At 41.1% G+C, this 27,370-nt stretch overlaps 1 protein-coding gene across 1 annotated transcript in view; it reads right to left on the bottom strand.

Annotated features, from left to right (window-relative positions):
- Nucleotides 1-27,370, bottom strand: part of CACNA1I (calcium voltage-gated channel subunit alpha1 I) — a 459,267-nt gene that overhangs the window by 355,816 nt on the left and 76,081 nt on the right. The window contains exon 3 of the mRNA XM_066596427.1: nt 15,235-15,332. Coding sequence (XP_066452524.1) covers nt 15,235-15,332 — 98 coding nt within the window. The remainder of the gene's footprint in view (nt 1-15,234; nt 15,333-27,370) is intronic.

Raw genomic sequence — 27,370 nt, 5'->3', positions numbered from 1 at the left:
GGCAGTATAGATAGAGAAGAGGAGGGAACCGAGGACCGAGCCCTGGCGGACCCCAACAGTAAGGGGGAGCAGAGAGGAGATAGAGCCAGCAAAGGAGACGCTGAAAGAGCGGTCAGAGAGGTAGGAGGAGAACCAGGAGAGCAGTATCTTTTAGGCCGATAGAGTGAAGCTTAGCAAGGAAGAGATCATGGTCAATATTGTCAAATGCAGTGGAGAGAGGTTGAGGAGGATTAGTAGTCGCCCCTCGACTTTGCTGTCATCAGGTCATTTGACACTTTTGTGAAGGCATTTTCAATCGCGTGTGTGGGGAGGAAGCCGGACTGAAATATGTAAGTTCTTTTTTCACTCGAATTTGAAAAGAGTCCAAAACTGAAGTCCTTGTTTAAGGTAAAGTCCCCTGGTGCAGGCATCGAATCGCGACTGACTCCCTGGGTGACGTCAGATCGTGGTATTTTCTTGGCAGACTTGTTTTGCAGGGTGGCTTGCCATTGCCTTCCTTGTTTAGAGAGGATAAAAATCTAGATTTTTTTAAACATTTATTAATGATTGTAGAAAAGACATCCACAGGAGAAATGGGCTCATCTCATAAATTAATGAGAGCTAGAGTAGTTAATTGCTCTTCAAACATAATTTCCAAAGGGATAGCTTGTTGGCCAGCGCTATTCAAAAACTGTACTTGATCCAAAGTAATAGGAATAAATGGAGTAGGTTTTTATATAGTAGGAATATTGGAAAAATCTTTCTACACAGTTAATAGTCGAAAAAATGTATTAACCTCTTTGATCATCTGATACAAGTTGTTTGTGGTTGCATATTGTAGTTGTATCTTTCTGGTGTTTTCTACCGCCCTTCGTCGTAGTTTTTTGATGGATTTTTGGCAGTATGCTGGGTGTTTGTAGAGGGAAAATTAGGAGTCTGGTGAGCTGTACAAAAAGGAGCTTTGTGTTTATTTGAAGCCACAAAATAATTGGAAGAACCATCCATATCTAAAAAATCAGTTTGTACATCAGACATCTCCAGATCTGAAGAAGAAAATCTCACATTTTTGTTTGGTATTAGGCTTCTTTAAAATGGATTTTGGCTTCTTGTTAGGTGTTTTGCGCTGTAAGCGACAAGTATCACAGCATTAGTCTGATGGTCATGTGTGTCTTCTTCAAACTTGGAGTCTTTGATAGAAGTAATACAATCCTCTAGTTTAGTGAGTTGTAAAGATTTGTGCGATGCCATACATTATGAGTTTGTAGTGAAGATTGAGTTTCCTGGATGACTGAATGAAGGGGTTTAGGTTTCTCGTGTTCAAATGAGATGATCAGCTGAATTAAATCAAGTAAACGTGCAGGAAGTTTATCATTCCACCAAACCAAAAAAGATTTAGGATATTCCAGTGTGGGAGTCTTTTTGATTTGTCAGCCACGTGGTATCATTTTTTAGTGACAGAAGTAACATCCTACCAAATATAGAATTGCTGTGTCATCTGTTTTTCCAAGGTATTCATGAGACTTTTTCTAATACTATGGGTATCACTATGTTAGGGCTCAGTCACACGGGCGCATCCGGGCGCCAATGCGCCTGTGTTAATGCAGGATAAGACGGTCGCACTGCAGGTGCGGAGAAAGAACACGTGTTCTTTCTTCCGGCAGTGCGGAGAGTCGTCCGTACCTTCAGTGCGGCCGTCTTCTTCCCACAGTAAGACGGGCGCATCGGCGCCCGGACACGCCCGTGTGACTGAGCCCTCACTATGGGCAGGAAGCAGATTCAATAGTCTATCACTGATGACATTGTGAATAAATTCTCCTCAGTGCCTATACTGATACCAATACTATGCATCAATTACAATATACTATATATGCAGCCCGCTGTTGGTATTCACAGCATTGGATGTGCAACAAGGAGTTTTTCAAAGGTCTTTTCTTTCCTTGGGCTTTTTTTTTGCTTCAAACATAAACAGAATTAAATGTAAATGTTTTATGGTCATGCCATGATAAAGGGCATGACATCAGTCATCAAGAATCATTGCACCATTGTAGATACTGTTTAGAATGGACCCAAAAGAGATTGCATTAGAAAAAAAAAGTTATCCTTTCGTTGGTTCTTTGCCAGACAACAGCCCCCTCCACATGCCCATATGCTGCGGTTGGTATTGCAGCTCAGCCTCATTCAATTGAATGTAATTATGCTGGAATACCAGACATAGCCAAAAGACAAGACTGATGCCGCTTCAAGAGGAAAAAATGATCAGATATTTCTAATATCATTATAAGGTTTGAAGAATGAAGTATTGGAAGCAGAAGAAAACAAGTAGCCAATGGTAGATACCGCATATCCTTTCATCATAAGAGCGAAAGATAAAATGTAAGACATACAATGTCTGAGCTGAAAGAGGTTATCAATTCACAGGATGGCTCCACTATATTAAAGGTGCATTTACACCACAAAGATGAATGCTCAAAAGATGGCTTTTGAGCAATCATTTTGCGTAAACTACTACTTGGTACTAATGCCTATTAGTACCAAGTAGTAGCCTGTGAGTAGCTGGGAGCTGTATTCAGGGGACAGACCACCCGCTGTTTCCTGATTACTTCCGCTTTGTTCTGCCAGAGAGGCTGATAGCTCAGAACAGCTGAGACAAAGCAATCAAAGCATGTGGTCCTGCTTATCAGCTGTTCTGCCGAACAATGGTTTTCAAGCAGAACTGAAATTCATTGTTTAGCCGAACAAGGAAGGATGGGCACATTTACGCACAAGGATTATTGCTCAAAAGGTGGCTTTTGAGCAAATTTTGAGCGATAATCATTGTGTCTAAATGGGCCTTTACAGACACATTATGCTCCAGGTTGATTAATTCTAGTGTCTAAACCACAAAATGAAGTAGTGACAAGCTTTTTATGTTAGGAAGAAACCACATGTAAGCAATCAAACTCCTGATGATACTTTTACATTCTGCTAATTAAGTATATAAAAGACAGAATTTTAAAGGAAAAACACAATTTACTTGGTCAGGGTTGAGCTAACTGCTTCCTTCAAAGCATAAAACATCGCAGTGTAGACTTAATTAAAGCTAAAATGATGTAAAAAGAAGTAAAAGCAGTAGAGAGGCGAGCATACCTTGTGAGCACAGTGTTGCTGAAAGGTCATCATGACCTAACAAAGTTAGTATATTTTAGAGTGGAATATCGGGAGTGACATGCCTCCGGTATTACAGAAAGTCAGTAGGTGTGATGTAATCAGATAACGGACAAGAGAAATTTGGGTGCAATTGCAAACATTATAAAACTATGGCGATAAGACTCTGATGTGTAAAGTAACTGCAGCTTAACATTTCCTATTGAAAGAACCACTATGCCACAAGTCTCATATTTTTTGGTAAACCAAAAAAAATAAGAAAATTGATATTCAATTTGTAAAGGCATTATTTAATGAACAAACATGGTTGAGAGACATCAAGGCATGTAGGAGCTGATCAAGAGCAAACAAACAACACATTTTCACATGATATGCTTTGTAATTCTGTGTGGTGAATAATTTTATGTAAGGTGGATCCAGACTGCCTAAAGGCCCATTTACACTGGACGAATGTCAAGCAAACAATGCCTGACACTCGTCACCACACATACTAGCTCTCTTGCTGCTGCACTGGAGCTAGTATTGCTGGCTCACAGCAGGGTGGCAGGAGAAGATTTCTCTCCTAGCTCTCCCCTGCCCCACTACATCGACTTGACATAGCAGCCATTCAATACTGAACAGCTGCTATTTACACTGAACGCTCATCGTTCAGCTCATCGTCCATTGTTTATGCTACATAAATGATGGATGATGAGCTGAACGATGATCATTCAGTGTAAGTAGCAGCCGTTCACTATTGAACGGCTGCTATGTTAAGTCACTGGAGAGGGATGGGGAGAGCAAGGAGAGAAATCTCCTGCAGCCCCCCTGCTGGCTGCTCTGTGAGCGAGCCAGCAATACTAGCTCCCGTGCAATAGCATGAGATCAAGTGTATGCGGGGACGAGTGTCGGGCATCGTTTGCCCGGCATTCGTTCCATCTAAATGGGCCTTTAGCAAAAAATGGAAACTAATTGGACAAGTCCAGCAAAAAGCAAGGACAGTGAAATTTCTTCAAGCGAGTGAGACAAGTGGACAACATGACCAATACCTTGAGAATCAGAAGGAAGGAGACAGGACATCAAGGGCTGCAGAGACCTTGAAACATCATGAGGGTCAAATTTAAAATCAGAGGGGAAGAGCCAGGACATCAAGAGCTACAGAAACCACAGAATAATGCAAAGTATGACTAAGTATTGCAGGAAAGAAGTCACTAGTCGCCATGTCGCCAACGGTGCCGACATTAAACATCTGTAAGGGCCCTTTTACAAACAAGTGACCTCTCAGGCTCAGATGCCAAACTGGTCATCCCAGCGATAATTGTTCCTGTGCTTTTATACAGGAATGAGCATCACTCAGTAAATGGAGGAGGAGCAGATCGGGGATCATTCCGGATGCCTGCCACCATTCACCATAAGCAGGCATTCGTTTATAAGTGAATGATTGTCTGCTTACATGGGCTGAACCATTGTTCACTTTCCTGTATGCAGAAACTAAACAACGAATGAGCAGCAAACAAATTCTCATTCAGTGTTCAGTCAGGGCAGCATCTACATTGAATGAGAGTTGTTTAGATTCCTGCTGGATGTGGGAATCTGAAAGATTTATCGCCCCATAGTGCATTAAAAATTTTAAGAATTCTTCAATCTTTGCATGTTATTCAGGCTCTTGTATATCAGTTTACATATTTTGATATAATATGTATGGACACAGAAGATTAGTGGTTGGAGACCTTCTGCAACCACTACACAAATTTGAACAGAGAATGTTGTCCTGAGTAGTATTAAATGTTATTATATGCCTGATTCTCATATATCTTGAAATAATAATTGTTTTGGACGCATTCATACATCTCTGTTAGGTGCGCTGTTCAATCTTCTGCTTCTGTGTCTGGCAGGCAAGGGCATCGTCCTGCTCTCCCTGTTTATTGAACTTACATTTATTCTCTTCCAGCACTCCTAGGGTTAATTGCTTCTGGGACTCCTGCTCAGCTGATGCACCTTTTCTAATCACCGCCCTATATATGGGGCTGCTGATAAGTCTTTGGCTTTGTGTTCTTTTTTTGTTTCTATGGTAACGAATGTTACATCACATGAAATCCTTATGTGTCTAATATATGCTTTCAAAATTTTGTGTTTGTAGCTTATGGCAACAGTGATATGGGAAAACAAAATGGCGGAGTCTAAGGCGATATTCACCGCAAATGAGAGCAGAGGAGTGATAAAATTCTTGTTTCTGCAAGGAAAGTCCGCGAAGGATATTCATGGTGATATGTCGCAGACATTGGGGGATCAATGCCCTTCATATTCTACAGTTAAGAACTGGGTTGCCAAATTTAAAACAGGCTACTTCAGCACCAATGATGAGGAACGACCTGGACGACCAAGAGAGGTTGTTGTTCCGGAGATCGTCGATGCTGTGCACAACCTCATACTGGAGAATCGGCGAATTTCAGCTAAAGGAATAGCAGACTCCATGGGGATTTCTCATGAACGTGTTTGGGTCATTATCCATGAATATTTGAACATGAAGAAGCTATCTGCAAAGTGGGTCCCCAAATGTTTGACAACAGATCAGAAAAGCATGTGAGTGAAAACTTCCCGATCTATTTGTCAGCGTTTCCGGACTTCCTGGATCAACTGGTTACTATGGATGAGACCTGGATTTATTTGTATGACCCTGAAACCAAGGAGCAGTCAAAAGAGTGAAGGAAAATGGTTCTCCTCACCCAAAGAAGTTCAGGGTGCAAATATCAACCACTAAGGTGATGGCCACTGTGTTCTGCGATAAGGAGGACGTGCTGCCAGTAGACTACCTTCAAAATAGTTCCACCATCAATGCAAGGTATTACATTGAACTTTTGGATCAATTGAAGGCAGCTCTGAAGGCCAAAGGCATGGTAAGCTGTCCAAAGGAACCTTGTTCCTGCAAGACAACGCCTCTGCTCACACTGCACAAGCGATCATGACAAAACTGGTGGGGCTAGGCTTCCAGCTGGTTGACCACCCACCTTACCAGATCTAGCTCCCTCCGACTATCATCTGTTTCCAAACCTGAAGAAACACCTCAAGGGTACCAAATTTCACACCATTTCTGATGCCATGGCTGCTACGGATAACTAGTTTGAGGCACAACGGAAATCCTTCTTTTTGCAAAGCTTACAGAACTTGGAATACTGATGTAAGAAATGTGTTGACATCAGTGGAGAGTATGTGGAATAAATGTAAAGTTTCATCTTCCTATCTTGTTTATTTCTGGGTAAAGCCAAAGACTTATCAGCAGCCCCTCATAGCTGCCCTGGGCCTTTCAGACAGTGCTGTAGTATTGTTATGTGATTCATGTTCATAACTCCATGTTTAGCCACTGCTATCTGCTCGTGTTCTGTGTCCTCCGTTCGTGTATCCTGCTGTCTGTTATCCTTGTGAGTCTGTTTCTCTGTTCTCGCAGCCTGTGCCTCCTTTGTTCCTGTTCTCCCTGGTATTGTTCTGTCATTTGTTTTATAGGTGTTCTGTCCTGTTTGGATCAGTCAGCACCTAGAAGAAGACTGTGGAGTTGTCCTTATCGGGACGCCAGCCCTGCTTATAGGCAGGGGTTTCCCTATCCTGGTTGTCAGTTCAGGGCAAGATACTTCCCCTTGTTTCCATCTGCATAGAAGGGATTGTACATTTGGTATCTTACCTCCCACGCTAGAATCGGCTGTCAACTGTGCAGGACTGGATCATCACCTACACGGTAGGTTGACACAGTGGTTCCACATCTACAGTCGTTACACTCTGAGAGATGTTGGTTCAGTATGAGTCAGATCTTACATGCTACACTTGAAATATTTATGGTTCGGTGATGTCAATAGAGTCACAATATGGTTTGAAACAATGTTGCAGACCGGCTGCATTTCTATTTTTTGTGTCAATCATAAAAGATTATACAGGCAAATCAGACGGATGGCACACTTTTCTTATCTTGATGCTCAGATATTTCAGAAGCAATAGTCAATGTATACTCAGAACATTAAGTACAACACTGACCTCTTCGGTGTGTCAGAGTGTTTAAATGATTCATGTCAAGCAAGGGTCATGTCCACTTAAACGAAACACAGTTATAGAGACGGTAACACAGCGGCTGAAAGCCAATGAATATTCAAAGGTTGTACAATATCCCATGTAGGCAGAACCCTGAGAGCGATCCATCTTACTGCACTTATTTCTGAAATGCCTTTGCAATGTAATAATAGGAACTGCAAATGTACCTAACTGTTTGGGATGAAAACTTTGCAAGGTTTGTAGGAGTCAAAATCTTATCAATGGACGGTATTAGCATAATTTGACAATAGGGGATTAGTCATGTCTTGGGAACGCCATCTTCTTCGCCAAGAAGGTTTACACCACCCCCAGAACTATACTTTACAACCGGAACTTCTTTAAAGGCTGGTGCCTGCCAATTTTATTTCCATCATAGCAATGGTTCACAGCACTTAAGGGCTCAGTCAGACGGGCGTTTTTAGCCGTGATTTGCGCATGCGCATGCGTCCGGCGATTTTTTAAAACCATTGCTTTGCAATGGTATCGGACACATGAGCGCTTTTTATGCGCTCGTCCGATAAATTATAGAACAAAAAATCGCAGATCGCACCTATCTGCGATCTGCGATTCCTGTTCTCTTCTCTATATGCGCTCAATGGGGCCGGCGGCAGTAGCGCCGACCCCATTGAGAACATATAGAAGACAAATCATTCTTCTCTGCCACAGCTGTAACAGCTGTGACAGAGAAGAACGATGTTTGCCCATTGAATTCAATGGAGCGGCAATACAGCCGCTCCATTGAAAGCAATGGGCTGCCGGCGTGCGCGGGGTGAATTGTCGGGAAGGGGTTAAATATATAAACCCTTCCCTGCAATTCATTCTAAAATGTGTTAAAATAAAAAAAAAATTGTATACTCACCTTTCCGCTGCAGCCGGAGTCCAGCCGCGGCCGCTGTCAGTTCTCCTGAACTGCTTCTCGGCACTATTCAGCCGGCGGGGCTTTAAAATCCCCGCCTGCTGAATGATCTGCCTCTGATTGGTCACAGCCTGACCAATCAGAGGCCGGTTTCACTCACACACCCATTCATGAATTCATGAATGGGTGAGTGACTGCTGCCTCTCAGCGCTGAGCCAATCAGGGGCAGGTCTGACTCACATCCATTCATGAATGGGTGTGAGTGAGGCATGCCTCTGATTGGCTCAGCGCTGAGCCAATCAGGGGGTAGGTCTGACTCACACCCCCTTCACACCCACTGCAGGACGGCCGCTCGGAGCTCCGGCTGCCGGCAGGTGAGTATACAATTTTTTTTTATTTTAACACATTTTAGGATGAATTGCAGGTAAGGGCTTATATATTTAAGCCCTTACCGACAATTCATCCCGGGCTCGCCCGCAGCGCATTGCTTTCAATGGAGACGGCTGTATTGCCGTCTCCATTGAATGCAATGCGCTGGACAGCTCCGGCCCGTTTCTAATGAAACGCGGCTAGGAGCAGATTTTCGGGCGATTTGCGGGCGACTTGCGCGCACCGGTCACGCGATTTGCGGATGCGCATCCGTCATGCGATCCGCAAATCGCGCGAAAAAACGCCCGTCTGACTAAGGCCTAACGCTGTACATTAACCGGTATATAAAAATAAGCCCTGGCTGTCCGGACGCTAACTATACATTATCTTTATCTCTCATTACCAGAAAGGCCAAATGCCTAAACATATCACATTCATCTCATCAAAATCAGCATACTCAAAGTCTGCTATCATTACTGTCTTTGCAGCACAGTCTTTTCCATACACAATCTACTCCCCAAGTCTCTAATACCCATGGGCCTCAAGCTGAATCGGAATGGCACACCCACTCCTTTTACCAGAACCTCCCAGTTGCCAATTAGAGGCCAAATAGACTACCACAGTGACCTCTAGTGGCAATATCTGGTACTGTTTTACCACACTATGCTATAGCATCTAACACCAAAGAAGTTCTCTTCCTTGCTGTTAATTGATATAAACTTATGCCATCTAACTTGCATTGATTTATACATTTTAACTGTTCCCATTCCTGTGTTAATTCAGTCCATTATACTGTGCCGGTCCAATTAAGATTCCTGATGTTCACCATCGTATGCCCTATCTATAGAACATTAAAACACAGCATGCGCTTTTACAGAACAATTTAATCCATTACTGGAAGTAGAATATTACTGTGTCAGGAACAGTGTTGATCAACCTATTTTACTGCAAATGTAACCTTTATGTATGACAGCACATAACAGTCAAAATAGATGGAAGAACAAATCAACCAATATATTGTAGGATGAGACATTTATGCACCATTTATAACAGGATATGATGTGAAGAAAATCTGCTCCGTGTCTCATTGAAATATTGGGTGAAGAAAGGGTTATGATCTATTTTCAGAGAAAAATTGTCTGGGGTGAAGAAAAACCATTGTATTAATATATTCACTTATTTTATACATGAAACATGCTGCAAATGTAGAAGATGATCCTTCCAACTTGACAATAATCTGCAAGCTCCTTACAAGTATACAGTCATGTAAATCTGATGCTTCAAAGACAGCCACGTATCTTTCTATTTCTTCTTTGCATCAGAATTTATGAAAATGTATCCAAAAAGTTCTACACTGTCTAAAATATGGCTATTAGCAGACAATCCTCACCCAGACGGGGCTTCATAGGTCAGAGATTTTAGAGGCAGTATTTTACAGAAGGAGCTGTAGGCAACAGGGGAAACCTAGAACAGAAGTACTTCTGCTCCATACCTCCCTTCTGTTCAAGAGCAGGTGTTGTAGATAACAACAGTCTATCAAATCACCTACAGTAAATCAAATAAGTACTAAATATATCATTTTATATCAAATAAAATTTCAGATCAAGTTTTAAATTAAAAGGACAAAAAAGAAATTAAGGTTATCCCAGTAGCAATGATGTTGCACTGCTAACAATGTGCAGTAGTGTCAATTGTCAGTTACATGATCCTGGCTTTGGGGCTAAGAGTGGCTTCACACTCTCGAGGGAATCACACGGTTTTCCAGCACTACGAGGCTGCGAGAGATCGCAAAAATATGAAGTCAATGGCATTGAATGGCTCCATGCACATTTGCGATGTTTTAACGCTTGCGATGCAGCGGTAAAACTAAATCGTGGCATGTCATTCATTTTGTGATCTCGCCCATTGAAGTCAATGGGTGAGGATTGCGATCCCCTGCTACTGCTGTAACAGCAGTGGCAGAGGACTCTCCACGACAAGGATTTCAGGGGGAGGGCTTGATAGACAACCCCAACCCCCCACAAATAATCAAAAACGGTAGAAAAATAAAAAAAGTAGAATACATCACCTTAGTAGCGCTGTCATCTCTGGTGTGTCTGCTTGCAGGTCCCGGCACTCTTCTCCTGCTCTTTTTCTGCCCGGGGATTGAAAATCCCCACCTCCAGAAGCGCTGCCTCTGATTGGCTGAGTTCTGTGACCAATCAGAGGCAATGCTTCAATCTCCATCCAGAAGAAGAGCAAAAGAAAAGTGCCAGGACCTACAAGCAGACGCGATGGAGATGACAGCGCTACTAAGGTGATGTATTTTACTTTTTTGTTTTCATTTTTCTACAGTTATTGATTATTTTCAGGGGGGCTTATATTTCAAACCCCCCACCCACCCCCTGAAAATCCTTGTCGTGGAGAGTCCCCTGCCACTGCTGTCACAGCAGTGGCAGAGGATCGCAAGTATCTCCCATTGATTTCAATGGGGCTAGCGCTGCTGCCGCCTGCCCCATAGGAAACAATGGGAGAAGAACAGCATCTCCTGCTGCCTGTGACAGCCACAGCAGGAGATTCCTTCAACCCTTCAGGGATAGGAGGCTGTTTTGCATCAAGAAGGATTGAGAGAGCGATATCGGGGTGTCAATCACATCCCGATATCGCTCTCGCCAGTGTGCAGAAGCCCTAAGGGAAAGTAGAACTTTTCTAGAGCTCTGTTATTACATGAAAATGTATTCATTAAAGAGAACCTTATTAACAAGGGAGCTGTGTAATGATCCACTGATTTTGACAAGCAACTTCCAGCCAAAGAGTTCATCGGATGTTGTGTTCCATGGCGGCTAGTCAGGTGAACAGCCATTTATGTAACACTGTACATCAATAGCTTGCATCTATTTGAGTGAGAATTGTTACGGTCTCACAGAGGAAGGCTCCGCAATGTAGGGTATGGACTGGGGTTGTGAAGGGATAACTCCTTTTATAGGATCTGTTAGATTTATATTTTTTCTGGGTGGAATAGAAAAGCAGACAATGCTATTCTGCATTCCAAGAACAAGTGAAGCCTGACGGTTACACAGAGGATCAGCAGGTTTAATGCAACGGGAATAGACACAAAACCAGACAAAATTGTAGGTTAAATCAGGGCATGCCATGCCAAAACCTTTACAATGGCAGCTGAAGAGTTTCTAATCTCCTTGGATAAGGCTTTGTCTTTCTAATTTTTTATTCACTCAAGGGTCTAAACAATCATTCTCTCAGGTTGGTTAACAGTTTCCGGCAGTGTCACATAGCATGTAATCATGTGCCTGGAGACATGTGCCGGTTTCATTAGAGCTCCATTGTGTGCTGATCATTCTCCAGTGACTGGAGTACCATCTTCACTGTGATGAGAGCATCTCTAATACCTCTGTAATAGACTGCATTAAGTCTGTAACTATTCAACCCAAGATATAAAAGCCTCTACAGCATTGCAAGCGATCTGGTAACTGTAGAAGTTAATTGAACTTTTTATTCTGACCCAAGTAAATCAGGAATGGAAAACCTTTGACAATCTAGTTGCTGGGTGCTTGAATATTATCAGACCTTTTTTTTCACCACCAGAGCTGTAGAGCAAATTTATATCCAACATAGTAAATCAGCAAAACTGTATATCATAAAAGTAATTGTTGGAAACTAAATGTCATGAAAATGGTAGAAACTATAGTACTTACCAGAATAATGCAACTCAATGGTTTTCACTCATAATGGTTTTCTACATAATCATAGAAGACAGCATTGCCCTCAACTTCTTTTCATTCATTGCTACGATGAAGACCAACACAACGTCTTCGGACAAACCATTTTACCCTATGCCACTTTTGCCAATGCTCTATTGGTAATCATAGCCAATTTGCAAGTAACTTTTTCTTTATTTCGGCAATTTTTGTAAACATTTCTGATCGACCACTAATTGCAATTTGAAGTCCTCAAATTCTGAAGTTTTAAACACTTTCTGCTCCAAGCATTTTTCCATTATAATTTCACAGATATAACCCTTTTTACAAATGCTCTCACGTCATCAAATATTTAGGAGTCGACCTCTTCATATATCCTAAAGACTTTGAAGCTAAATAGTTTCATGTACCATGAGCAGCATGAGCCCAGGATAACAATACATAGCGCCCCCTGTAGATATTTTATTCTGAAATGCTGCAGTGTTTCAGAATAAGCACACTTTGGAGTTTGACTAAGAGATGAGCTCCAAGTCATTAAGGTTCCCACAGCATACAGAGTGACAGAGAGACAAAGCTGCCACTCTTCATAATGTGGGCGAGCAGTGGCTGTGCAGCCAACCTCAATGACTTGAAGCTCAGCTTTTAGTCAAACTTCAAATTGTGCTTATTTTGAATCACAACAGTATTTCAGAATAAAGTATCTATGCACTGTGCATAGTTGTCCTGGATTCCCGTTAACCATAGTTTGGGAAGCATGAACCTGATGACAGAATGCCTTTAAACTCATTTTCTCTGCCATGTCGTCGCCATCATCAAACTTGATTTTTTTTTAACCTGGAAGGAAAATGATACTGTAGCTCTGCCTTCATCACAAAGTCTTCCAGACATCACACCGCCTTTTACATGCTGCAATGTGAGAGTTGCTAATCTAGATTCTTGGCAATTTAAAGGGGTTTTTCAAGATGTTTGATTTACGAAAATTCAGCTCCACCTGCTATAAAATAAAAACTAGACTTACACTTACCTCTCCCCGCTCCCGCTGTGTCCAGCACCATTGCTTCGTCCTGCTCCTGTTTGTGTACAGGCTGCAGTCCTGTGCAGTTTACAAAATGTCACAGGAGCCTCAGCCAATGACAGTGTTCAGCACTCAATTACAGAGCTAGCTCTGTCATTGGCCGCAGCATCAGCAACATTCTGTAAACAAGTTCAGGAAGCAAGTAAATATGATGCCAAAGGGCAGATTCAGAGTGGGACACAGTGGGAGCAGGAGAAGGAGGTGAATATAGGCCTATTTGTTATTTTATAGCATGGGTGCTGGATTTTATGTAAATCAAACATCTTGGAAAGCTTCTTTAACTGTCTTGGATTATTGGACTGTACTGTACATCTGAAGGTAAGTAAAGCAAATGTTGTGATTAAGGTCCTGTTTTATATACCGGAACTTTCAGCTTCTAAATTATAGAGTCACCTTCTTACTAAAGCATGTCAATAAATCCTTCAAAATATAGCACATGTGTCAAGCTCAAAGCCCACAAGGCAAATGTGGCTCCATGTCATTTTATGTGGCGTGTGAGGTCCAGATGCAGAAGGAGGACATAACCAGCGCTTGGCAAAGGGGGCAGTGCCGGCACAGAGAGCAGGTCCCATCTTGGATTTTGTGTGCACCTCCACACTGCTTTGTTCAACAACTCACAGGTGGTGGCACAGCTCTGACAGCCCTACCCAGGCACCTTAGCTACCCTCCAACTTAGGAAGCTTGGTGCTAAAAGGTGGAAGTAGCTGGCTATTATCTAACCTGGTCCTAAAGGACAACTTGACCTTTTACTGACCAAGTGGCACACCATAATATCTCTGGTGCAACAATTTAAACTACTTTATCAGCAACCTAGATAAAAGGTATATATACAATTTTGTTTTGTGTTTGTCATTTTTTCCGAACATGATCAATGGATGAGGATGATATGTAATATGGTGCCTAAGGTTATTAAAACTTTATGTTAGGGAGCAGTGACATTTATACAGTCTAACAAATACAATAGGCCCTTTGGAGGCAACCATAATGCTCAAGTGGCCCTTGGTGAAAATGAGTTTAACAAGTTTGTTAGTTTTGTTACTGATAATGAATGGTGGGGGCTAAGATACTATATGTTACACAGTATCTTAGCCTTCACTATTCATTATCAGTAACAAAAGTAACAAACTTGTTTAGACCTGTCCAAGAACTGTCACTGATTGGCATGTATTCTTCAACCCTACCAATAAGACTCTTTCGGCTATAATGACCTAACATTTCTATTTGGTGATTTCACTTCATCAGATGGCTTGACACTTTGTACAATGCACTACTATTGATTTATATTACATATGGAATGTATTGTTCCATTCTAAAAGTTCATGACTTTAAGATGGATTACCTGAGTTTGTTTTATACATGCTTTTGTAAAATTCTTTACCGACAAGAAAATTGAAATAAAATGGAGGTCACAATGTATTGAAGCAGTGAAATCAACCAGCCAAGAGAAACATTAAGGTACATAAAAGAATCAAGCACTTACGTGACACAATTGGACGAGGACGCATGGAATGGGCGGGGCTTAGTAACAAAGGCAAGCCGCTGATTGGCCGAAGAAAGACAGGCGATGGGATGGAGAGCTAAAGGCGGAATTGGCCCTGAGAGAAGAAGTACAGTATGGACAGACAGACAGTACAATAATACAGATACAGGGGGAGGAACATGTAGTGGATTTCCTTAGCTCCAAGTCTGAACAACCTAGTTAACACACATGGCTTGAATTACTGTTGTAGAGTTACAAAAAGATATGAAAAGAAATCTTTTAAAACAATCTTCAATAGTATGATAAAGAATTGTATGTAAATATGCAGACACAGAGCTAAAGGGGATCCCAGACACAGGAAACACATCCCCATATTCCATCAACCCCACAAAAAGAGCAAATGAAAAGATCGGAGATATCTGAGAAGAACAGGCTAAGGGAATTTATGACTTTCCAGTTGTTGATCTACAATACCCAGCATGCCCCAACAAACAAAGTGGTAGAACATGTTGGGAGATGTATTTAAGTAGCAACTGAGGAGACACTGGATACCATACCTAGCGCAGAAAAGGACACTTACTGGGCACTCTGTTGATGGCCTTCAGAGGTCTGAGGACACGCACAGTACGGATAGCAGATAAGTTAATATTCTGGAGATCCAAGGAGTACTCTACCATCCTGCAATGAATAGAGAATGAATATATGGATTAATACAGTTATTTCAAATTACACATTACATTTTACCAGAATTATTAGCATTACTATATTATACAGCAGCTTGCATCATAAAGCTTTGTTTTAAACTAGACATAAGGAGATATGACATTGTATATATTCATCTGTATAATGTGAATGATTTACTCTGTTTGTTCCAGAACCATCTTTGGTTCGATGTAAAATAACTGGTAAAAGAAAAGGAAGGTTGACGGAAGAAAGATGTAGAGCAAAAAAGAAAATTTTCTTCCTGATCTCATTGCAACTGTTGCTGCTTGTGAATCTTGTTATCCACTTGACACATTCCCAAAAGCAAGCATTAGGTCCAATGTCCACTGGCGGGTTTGATTAGGCCCACGCACAAGATCCACAAATCAAGCCACTCATGGGGAAAAATGGGCGTCCGCAGATGAAATAAAGCATGCAGATTTGATTTGCAGAACTTGAGGTCTGGAAAACAAGTCACAGGATGTTACATTTCAGTGTGAATACCGTCCAACCCGCGGCCCATCAGGCCGCAGATTCTGCAGGAAAACAGGAGTTTAGGAAAAAAATCCACTGGGCATGTGCGGCAGCGTGCCGTCCAGTGGTTCCGCATACATCCATAGTGAAGAAGATAGAAGGCCCGGATGGGTAAGTAGAAGACCAGCAGTGTCCTCAGCCATGGACATAGTCGGATTCCATTGTGTGCTCCTGCATGCAGAATCCAATCCGCCCATGGACATGACGCCAAAGGAGTCTGGACTCAGTCCTGCATTTCATAAACAAAAAATATTCTCAATTGAAAGGCCTCTAGGTGGTTAGATTTGGGCTTTTTCCTACAAAGTTGGGTGTATTTGTTCATTTTTCTTTTATTTCTGCATTCATTAGCTAGCACCATTAATTGTCTATTTTTTGAAGAGTAGGAATATTACCATCATGACTAAAATCTAGTTTTGGTGGAAGATGGGATTATGTATGGGAATCCTGAAAAAGCTTCTAATATATAAAACTATACATATCAAATTATTTTCAGGACTTAATGAAGAGTCATGGAACCTTGTCATTCACTCCTGTGAAATTTAAGGACTTTTCTAGGACTAAAAATCTCCCATCAGCAGATAATGGGGCAGAATAAAACATAAAAAAATTTTCACCTGCTACTCTGGTCTTGGTTGCTGCTACATGTGTCATGTGCCATTCGTTGTACATGTGGCCTTCACAGCCAATCAAAGGCTTCAGCGGTGATACTGCCAAGAATGGCACATGTCTGCTGAAGTGAGTGATTGACTAAGCAGTCTTGTGTACAATGAATGGCATATAACTGCTGAAGAAGCTTCCAGGTCTAGAGTGGCATGGATTGTGGCAACTACATGAGGAGGCCATCTAACAGGTGAGTAGTGTTTAATTTTTATCCCATACCATTCCCTGACCAAAGGAATTTTTTTAGCCCAGAAAATCATTTAAAAACTGTGCTTGCTGCATCTGGAAACTATTCAGCTTGTGGTATATCTACAAACTGCACCTCTTTATTGTCAGCTCGATTTGGATGCTCAACACACGCCTCTCTAATTTCCACCAATTTAATCAAGATGTTTGTAGTTCTTCGAGACTTATAATAGGTTCCTTATAGCATTTTTATATTTTCTCCAAACTAGTGAAGAGGGTAACAGGTAATCAGTATTCTCTGACAGCAGGGTTAGCTCTTCTCAACTTCAATATGGAAAAAATTCTATCTCTAAGTTTTGCACTACTGATATTGATCAGCCACAACTGACTATACACCACAAATCTAACGGCTTACTGAAGCTCTCATCACAGCCATCTACCGTGTCCATAATCACCCTAAATGTGGGCTCAGACCAGTAACCCATTAGTAGAAATGCACCAACCAGAGGGACTTCAACCAGGAACTTGTATTGATCTCAGTTACATAAACATGGTAAGAAATGTACTTTATAGTGGATAGACTTTTAGAATTGTCTTCTACAGTTTGTACATCCATAACCTTTCAAGTACACTTTGTTCTGTGCTTTTTGTTACATGAAGTTATTCAAAATGTTCAGCTCACATAGGTGTTTATCTAAAAAAAAATACTGTGTGTATATCAGGATGTCCAAAATGGATTGTCGAGCCACAGTAAATTGTACTTTTGGTATTCAAGTGTTCTTTTATTTGTATCATTTTTGTATCTGCGGTGATGTATCCAGACATGTAATTGGACAAATTGGTAGGATAGTTGTTCTCTCTTCTAATAAATGGCCACTTTTCTCTAGAATGGTAGTTAACATGAATCTAACGTTTGAGCATTTTTGATACATTTCTTTTTATATAAAAGAGAAAAGTCAATAAAAACAAAAAAAAATCCTTAAAAACATTCCAAAATTCTGAAATTCACTTCAAAGTACCATGAATATTTGCATTACCTAACAAAAGGCAAAACTTTTCAAATTGGAATGGCAATAAATTGTTTTCTTTAATAGATATTATTTTAGTTGTGCTTTTCTTTTTTACTAGAAGTGATTTAAGATTTCTCCCACCAAGAACTGATAGATTTCTCTCCCACCAAGAACTGATAGATTTACTTGTGTTTCTACATTATCTAGACATTAGAATGATTCTTGACCTTAAAGAAAACCTAACTAAAATGAAATTATATGCAGAATTATTCATCTCTGGGCTTGACCTCCATAGGGTGTAAACATAACAAATATTGATTCATTGTGTTGCTTTATTAACTCACCATATACAAGCTGAAAATAAAATTCACATTTTATGGGTTACTTCTTTTTTGGGCCTTTTGTTGATCAGGGTCAGATAACTTAATGAAGTTAATACCATGTTACCACCCCCAGATGAAGGCATATACACCAAAATGTATGGTGGGGCTGACACCATGTGTGAGGCCCCCTCGACAATTGAGTTAAGTGTTTCTCCCTTATTATATTTTTGCACGTGTATTTGTACTACTTTTTATATATGTTCCTTTATTAGTTTGCACTTGTACTTTAATTAATATTAAAGACATATGATGTCTTTGTCTTGATATTCTTCACCCATGGCTCAGTGTTTTTCCGATGGTAACTCATCTTTTTAATATACGATTTTTTAATGGATTTACAATAAAATACTGGTTTAATATGACATTTTTGTGCACATTATTTTGTTGTTGGGTTATGTAGTATACTTATCAGAGTGATAAAATTCAACACCACCAGATTGTTGGCTAACTGCTACACTGATCTAATAGCTCATGAATTTGACAGTATTACAAGTCTATAAAACCACGACGTTGTACAGCACAGTGATACAGCCTCTGATTCCACATGAATCTGATAGAATGTCATAGAATGCTCCATTTAATGCTGTATAAACTAAAAGCATTGCTTTGATGGAAGATTGCCTCCATAAATCAGCATTATATGGAGGCACCATATAGCAGCAAATGGAGTGCCTATGGCTCTGTAACAAGAAGATGCATCAAACCATCTACAGTCTAGGAGCATCGTCATTGGACAGCTGAGTAATGGAAGAACGTTGACGAATGATGAATCAGGTTACTTCATCTTCAAGTCATATGGACGCACCTTTTGTGTTGTGTCAACAGTTGAGTACAGCTGTGGTTCCATTATGGTCTGGGGATATTTTATGTGACATGAATGTAGCACATTGGTTGTAATGACAAGAACCATGAACATGGAGGTGTAACTTGACATTCTAGACAACAATGTGCTGCCAACAATGTGGCAATACGTTTGCAGGACAAATGGATGGAAATACTAGATGAAGTATATAAGACGTTAGTAGAAAGTATGTCACAGAGAATATCTGATATCACTAACGCCAAAGGAGCCCCACTAAATATTAACATATATAAACACTACTTCTGATTGCTCAGGTGTCCAATTAGTTTTAGTAGGGTAGTGTAGTAAAAAAGAGCATGGCAAAATCTTTTTTTTTCATAGTTGGTCATCTTGTGCCACATATCTCGGATTATGTTGAGCCAAAAGAATAGGTAAGGAAAATCACACTAATACATCTATACTTCTAGCCTGACAAAGGAAAAACATGTTACCCTGACATTATTGGGTTTTCTAGCAACCCGAAAGTGCTGAGTTCTTTCTACACTAATAAAAAATCACTTGAATATGTAGGTTATTGAGCTCTTCAATTCAAGCAAGCAGGTTAATATTTCTATTTGGCCATTTTGGAACAATTGTGATCATTTTAGCTTTAGGAGGGATTATCTTGGATTTTTTCAAACTCTCAGCAAAAGAACCAAAACACCCCTTTTTATCCAGTATTGCATACACAACCAAGTTTAGCTATTCTTAAAAACTCTTTCTAACTGTCTGACCACAGTATAATTCACTAATCCCCAACAAACACAAATTCTGCAACTACAGGTATACAACTCATTAAATTCCACCAGTTGTCATCCTTATATTGCATTGTAATCCTTATAGTAGGCAGATGGGCATGAAATAAAGGCCTTTATCAGAATAACAGGTATTGGAAAATGCTGAAAGAGAGATAAATCTCACAACTATTAAATATCTTAGCTGGTATATAAACCGATATCACAGTGTAGAACTCAGCAGTTAGATGTTAGCAAAACAGGATATAGAAACTCTGAGTCTGCACATTTCAGAGGATATCGTATTGGTCTGACAAAAAGTAATTACACGACCCTGGCTGGAAATACAGTGTAAGAATTCAGCTGTACGTATAGCCATCAGTAAGCATATTCCCGATGACGTGCCTCATTAGTGAGCAGTACATCAATATAGATAAGCAGGCCTCCCACGTTTCTTCAAGTAAATTAATTTCAACTATTGGCGGAATAGCGCTTTTCCAACAATTGGATTACTGTTTTAAACTGAAAAAGCCTTGCCTGGAAAATTTATTTTCTTATCAAATATGTCATGCTATTGCTGTAATGTAATGACAAATTGCATTATTTCCTAAAATAGGAAATGAAGGAGCTGAGGCTGTGAATTAGCAAGATGTGACTGCAGAATAAATCCAAAAGCCCACAATAGCAGGTGGTGCCAGTTAATCAGATGTTGAAGAATGGCTTGTGCTGGGCATTCAATGCATCACAATGGGAATGGTTAAATAGCTGTAAATTTAAACATGAATGTTCTTTTTTGTATAAGGGGCAACCTGCCATTTGCTGCATCAGGCAAAGCCGTTGAACCTCCTCACATTTCAAGGGACAAATATACAAAGAGAATAACTACAGTTAGATTGTAAAACTCTGCCATGGTCGAATTCATTTCCAGCCAAGGAGAATGCAGCTCTAATTGAATGCTGTTGTTATGGAGGCTTCTATCACATGTCTCCGCTACATTTCAATGTATTGAAATGTGGATTTAAAGTTTAGGCCAGAAATACCAAGAAGTCTTTAGGGAAAAGCTCAACAAAGTAGCAAAATGATTCTTTATCACACAGGTACTATGTTGCTTTGATTCTTTTAATGTGCTCCATTTTAGTTACTGCTATTTGTCTATAGGCTTTGTGCCCTTCACTGTCTGTTCTCTTTCACTTTTAAAATACGGTGCTGTGTGTCTGTTTATGTTAAAAGAGGGCATAACAGCCACTTTGAAGGTATAAAGGGCAAATGATTAATGGAAGTTTTTAATCAAGGGCATTGCAAATTTGTTAAAGCCCAGCTACATAGTAAAAATGCACAGAATACAAATACTAAGGCTAAACATGCAATTGAATGGGATTAACATAAAATGCCAATATATCTATGTTTGCAATTTTCAAACTAAACTGTGTAAAAATACTGTAGTTAACACAAAAGAGGATAGTGTACTGTTAGAAATGGATTTGCATAATTTGGATGTTTCGGCAAAAAAGGGGCACATGAGGTTTAACATTGATAAATGTAAGGTTCTCCACATGGGCAGAGAAATACATGTCACTGTTACACTAAATGGGAAACCAGTGTGGAACACTGACATGGAGAAGGACTTGGGGATTGTAGTTGACAGTAAACGTAACTGGAGCAACCTGTGTCAGGCAGCTGCTGCCAAGGCAAATAGGATCATGGGGTGCATCAAAAGAGGTCTAGGGACATATGACATGAACATTCTTCTTCTTTACAAGCCACTGGTCAGACCACACATGGAATATTATAGACAATTTTGGGTACTGATACTCAAGAAGAATATACCAGAGCTTGAGTGGGTTCAAAGTCAGGTGACCAAAAGTGTAAATTAAATGAGGGGACGACAATACCCAGATCAATTAGCAAAATTATGTCTATTTACTTTAGAAGAAAGACAGATGAGTGGGCGACCTAATAACTATGTATAAAGATATCAGGGGACAGTAAAGAGATCTCTCCCGTCATCTATTATACCCAGGACTGTAACAAGGGGGCGCTCTAATAACTATATATAGATATATCAGGGGTCAGTACAGAAATCTCTGCCATCATCTATTTATACCCAGGACTGTGACTGTAACAAGGGTGCACACCCTCTACCTATAGAGGAAAGAAGGTTTCTACACAACATAGAAGGGGGGTTCTTTACTGTAAGATTAGCGAGACTATGGAACTCTCTGTCTGAGGACATGCTGATGGTAAATTCGATAAAAGAGTAAAGGGGAACCTGGATGCTTGTCTTGAGTGTAATATTATATGTTATACTCACTGACTACTTCAGAGGGTTTGGTGATTTGGGGATTATTCTGATTGCCTGAATTGGAGTTTGGAAGGAATTGTTTTTTCCTAAAATAAGAAAATTTGGCTTCTACCTCATTGGAGTTTTTTTTTTGGCTTTCTCTGGATCAGCATTGCAGGATAATAGGCTGAACTGCATGGACATATGTCTTTTTCAGCCTTACAAACTACAATGTTACTATGTCATCTAGCAAGCATGGCGCTTAATATTTATATCACTCTTCAAAATCAACGCTCTGGATATAATCTGGTTAATATCAAGCTGAGGGTAATATCTTCATCAAGATTCAAAGGGATAGCAAACCTATCCTATATCTTATTTATATTTGTAATACTGTTACTGGATATATAATACAGTGGTCTCTGTGAAGAACCATTTGATGACAATGAAAGCATGACTGTAAGTGTTGCTGCCCTAGCCTTGTGTCAGGACTTGAGTCCAGGAGCTCCTGTTCTCCAGGCAGCAACTCTTCTTGTTGAGCTATTCAGCTCCCTAGTCACCTCCCCTGCTAAACCTTATCCCTGTTCCTTGTTCCCGCTCCTGTTTCCCTGATTGGCTCCACCATGTCACTTGATTGAAAACCCTATTTAATCTGACTTAGCACCTCCCATGCTTGTGTTATTATTGTGCTCCAAGCCTGTAGTCAAGCTCCTTCACCTGCCTGCTTCTCCATACTGCAAAAGGATAAATCTGTGTACTGACCTCTGGCTTCCTCCGACAAAGCTACCTGCCTGTACTGGTCACAATAAGAGGCTCCAAACCTGAACCAGAATCATGACGCCTTGCATTGAATTTGCTTTGTTGAAAGAACTTGTTGGCACCTTTCCTTGCACCAATAGGACACGCCCATCTAGTCCTCCTAGCTACACCCATATTCTATGGGACTACAACAGTTGGGGCATAGGGACATTATAGAAAGTAGTTGCATGCTCAGGTCTCCCAGTTCTGTTAGCTGTAGTAGAGAGCCACTACAGATATTAGCCATTGCCTTAGAGCTTATACCATAACTATGTATAAGATGATCACTAATCATTTTATTGGATTCCATGTCATACCATCCAGAAATGTTGAGTTGTCCACAACATGCCTTGGCAGTATCAGCTGGAGCTATGGCAATTAGTTGATCATTAGCGAGTTTTCAGAGATGATTAAGACAATGAGTGTATGTCCTGCTCTGAATCTTTACATTGTTGGTATATGTGAAAAAATGGGAGACAGTGGCTTTACACTTGGTAAGGAATGGATGAATGTATACATTTATGTTGTTATTCTATCTCCAGGTTGCTCCCTTTTTTAGAAGACAACTGTCAGTGCAGCAGTATGCCTTCAAGAAGTTTTGCATATTCCTTAAATCAGATCTAGAAGTGAAGAGGTCTATAGCCTGTTCTGAGAGTGAGAGAAAAATGGATCAAGGTGCAACGACTCCAAAAAATGGTGATGATGGTAAGATATAAAGATTTTATTATATGAAGAGTAAAACCAGCATAACAAATGCATTTCGAAGAAAAACCTCTTCTTCAGTAATTGCTGGGGCATGACATGTTAGACGACTACTGTAAGTATGTAGGTTGCCAGGCCAGCACGGCCAATAGGGAAATCATAGGGAGAGTATTAGGCTGCAGGTGTAGCTCCAGGTGTCTGAAGTGTAGTAACTATTTGCATATGCATGGTGTGGTAATGCAGTACAACAGATAGCCTGCAGGGGGCTGGAGAACTGCACAGAATAGCCTGCAGAGGGCTGGAGAACAGGCATACTGTCTGCTAATCAGCAGAGACAGCTGTATAGGTGTGTCTGCAGGAGAATAAACCTCCAGCTGCACTGCTGCTGGAGCTACTTCCTGGGACAGAGATAGCTCAGAAGGAGCTGAGAGGGCTGCAAGCCTGGGGTGTGGTGCGGACCAAAATGCAATGCCACAAGTCTGACAGGGGAGGACGCCGCTAGACTGATGCCTGGTTGGATATGGTACACGGATTATTCTGACTGCCATTATGGAGTGGGAAGAAATTTTTTTCCACCAAATGGGGTAAATTGGCTTCTGCCTCATTGGATTATTTTTGCCTTCCTCTAGATTAACAAGGGGGGTGGAACCATGCTGAACTGGATGGACATTGTCTTCTTTCACCCTAACATACTATGTTACCACTGTGGACTGTTGCTGTTTCACTGAAAATTTGCTACATGGTAGAAGTAGCTGAGAAAAACTACTGTCTAATTGGTGCCTTGACGGGCAAGTGTTTGTTTTGTTTATTGCACTATGTAACGTGCTGCTAATGGCTGCTGTTTTTCCACTGGGTTTTCCTTTTTTGGCTGAAAAATCCAGAAAAATAAACTACTTGGACTTTGATATGGACAGAGTGCAGAATTGTGTCATTGCCGACCTCACGCCCCAGGCAGATATTGCCACAATGGTTTAAGGACATCTTCAGACAAGCGTGTTTTTGCACGCAGAAAAATCCCACCCGCAAAATGCGTATAATAAAATCTATTGATTACAATGGGTTCATCCTCAGCTCTCTTTTTTTTGCCGGTTACAGCAGGCGAAAAAAGTAGGACCTGCTCTATTTTATGCGTGTTTGTGCACCAAATAGCCCGATAGAAGTCTGTGGGAGGTGTACAAACACGCACCTCTGTGAGCTTAGGTATGTGCTAAACGCTGCATATACTCGTGATCGCTGGCACCTTGTTAAGCAAATTAGCTATTTAAGTCATGGTGGGCTGATTATCTGCCCGTGTGAATGAGCGGCCCCTGCACAAATATGCACAGTATTTGTTCAGGGCACATGTGCAAAATACAATCATTCTCAATGCACAGGAGCAAGCATATTGGGAAACACGCTCATCTGAAGAGACCCTAAGGGCAAAATATGTGCCCGCAATGCACAGCATATAAAACCTATTGCCTTCAATGGGTTTCTTCACATGTGTTTTCCCCCATGCATTTGGAGCACAGGGAAAAAAACGGTGCGATTTTGCAGGGTTATGCGATAGAATCTGGGTCTACAAGGTCAGCTGACCCGCCTACTAAGTAGACTTTCCCGTTCTACTCAAACATGGCGCTGCTGGGATCGTGCCAATGTAAGCGGTGCCAGCAGCGTAATAAAGTAAAGTAAAATGTGCCCATACGGGCGCAATAGTCTGAAATCGTGTGCACTGCTTAGATTATATATGCCTTGCAATAGTGAGCGTATATGCGCTTACGCCCGTGTGAGGCCACCCTAAAAAGAGAACGCTACTTAATTCTGTACACACGCTCAGACAGAAAGCTCAGTGTTACTTTTCACCTGTATAAAGGATGGTAATGCATTTTTAAACTGACTGTGACGCCTCTCCAGGGCTGCATGATAAATCTGTGGCTTCTTTATCACACATAAGGTGTCTTCAAGGATTAGAGAGGAGCGTAGTTTGCAATTACCGCCCATAATGTTCCAAGTGTCTTGTTTCATTCTTCAAGCTGACTGTACATCCCTGCGCCGTAGTGAAGCATACCTGGGAAGTCAGGCAGAAGCAGGTAGCACTGAGAAGTGACCTGAGCCGACAGCTCATTACATGTGGATGAGAGCAGCTCCAGCAGGCAGAAGCCCTCTGACACGGCTTCCAGCAACCTACCCTAGAACCCACTCCAGAGGATTTACACTCCCTTTTCTTGCCTCAGAAGAAAATCACTGCATGCTATCTTCCTTCAGTAGACAGAAAGCAACAACATAACTGCACAACTAGATTTCCTTATGAATGTAGATGTGGTCTATTGTTCCTGTCGGCTTTGGAATAATCCATTTGGGATACGTATATTAGCAGCGTTTCTTAGTAGCTAGGCAGGATAAGAGGAGGAAACTGGGGTTTCTTCAGTCATCTAATATTAGTTCTCATATGGGGCTCTGCAATTATGTAGAAATATAATACAGAATGATCTAAATTGCTAATTACAATACTGTGGGCTTAAACTCGGTGTGATCTCCAAGACCGTCACTGCAAGAAGGAATTGTTTATACTCATTGGTGCAGAATATTAAGAGATACTGTCCGTGAACATCAATGAGGGCTTGAAGAAACGGATGTGTTTTCGTCCTGTTATGCGGCTGTGATTATCGGAACACCATAAAGCCATTGATTTCAATGGTTTCATTTTCAATATCTGGATTCTCACCCATTAATTGTTCAGGCGAGAAAAAATAGAACTTGCTCTGTCTTTCCTGTTCATAGTTAATACTACTAGGGCAGGATCTATCTTCCCGCTATGTTTTTCAAACTCCTGCGGAGTTTGGACTGCCGGAGAACAAAAAAGTGGTTAATGCGCAACTAAGCTCCATAGCGGCGAGCATAGTTGCACATACTGCCGTGTAAAACCTCCCTGACACTGTATGGGATCAAACACTTAATATACCCCAAAGTTGGGCTCCACGAAAAAGGCTGTAGGGAACTGAAGTGTAACATATAGAATACAAGCAATCTGGAGCACAACATACTTAAATAAGTGTACATATATGTTCAAGAACAGGACCCAATAATTACAAGATACTATATGTATGTAAGCACTAGTGTGTTTAAAGTGGGTTAGGATAGTATGGGTCCAGACCCTGGGAATCCCATCAAAGCAGAATTAGTGCATTGTGTCCCTTTCATTTGTTTCCCCTAGAAGAGCGGTTCATCTGCATTGGTGGCCATTCCTGGTACTCAGCGATGTACATAGAAGAGTGGGGGCACCATAGCCAAGATAAAAATGGAAACCTTTTTTTTGGCACTCAGAACAGACCCTTAAGGAAGTCCTGCACTAGTTTCAGCCACTAGGGTGGCGTTAGGGGGAAAGCAAACTGGGAAGTTGCCCAGAGCCTCAATCCTCAAAAAGGCTCCCCATCTGCGAAAATGAGTGGACGGGCAACTGAACAGCAGTGACCGCCATGTCATCTATTTAATTAGTTTCAGGTCACACTGAGATGCTATCGCAGCGCGGCAGTGTGTGTTCACATACTCGACCCCTCCCCTGTTCTCCGTCCGTCGCTTCAGAGCAGATAAAGAAAGCAGAAAGAGGATTTGGGTATGTGAATACAAACTGCGGTGTTCTGACAGCGGCTCAGTGTGACCTGAAAGTAATAAAATATATGGACGACATTTCGGGTCCACCAGCAGGCACAGCATGACCACACTGTAAGTATAACCAAGGGCATCTGCAGGCAGGAGAAAGGGCCTCTTACATTTCAAGAAAGCAAGGGCATGACAACAATATTAATAGGGCCAGGAGCATTATGCTGCAGGGTTAAGGGGCCAAGGGGATTAGTACTTTGAGGTACAATATTAGTTTATGAGGCACAAATGGGGCACTCTTACAGA

Source organism: Eleutherodactylus coqui, chromosome 3 (assembly GCF_035609145.1).
Source record: "Eleutherodactylus coqui strain aEleCoq1 chromosome 3, aEleCoq1.hap1, whole genome shotgun sequence".
In the NCBI taxonomy this organism is placed as follows: domain Eukaryota; kingdom Metazoa; phylum Chordata; class Amphibia; order Anura; family Eleutherodactylidae; genus Eleutherodactylus; species Eleutherodactylus coqui.
Note: the sequence above shows the minus strand (reverse complement) of the source record. Positions and strands in the feature narration are given on the sequence as shown.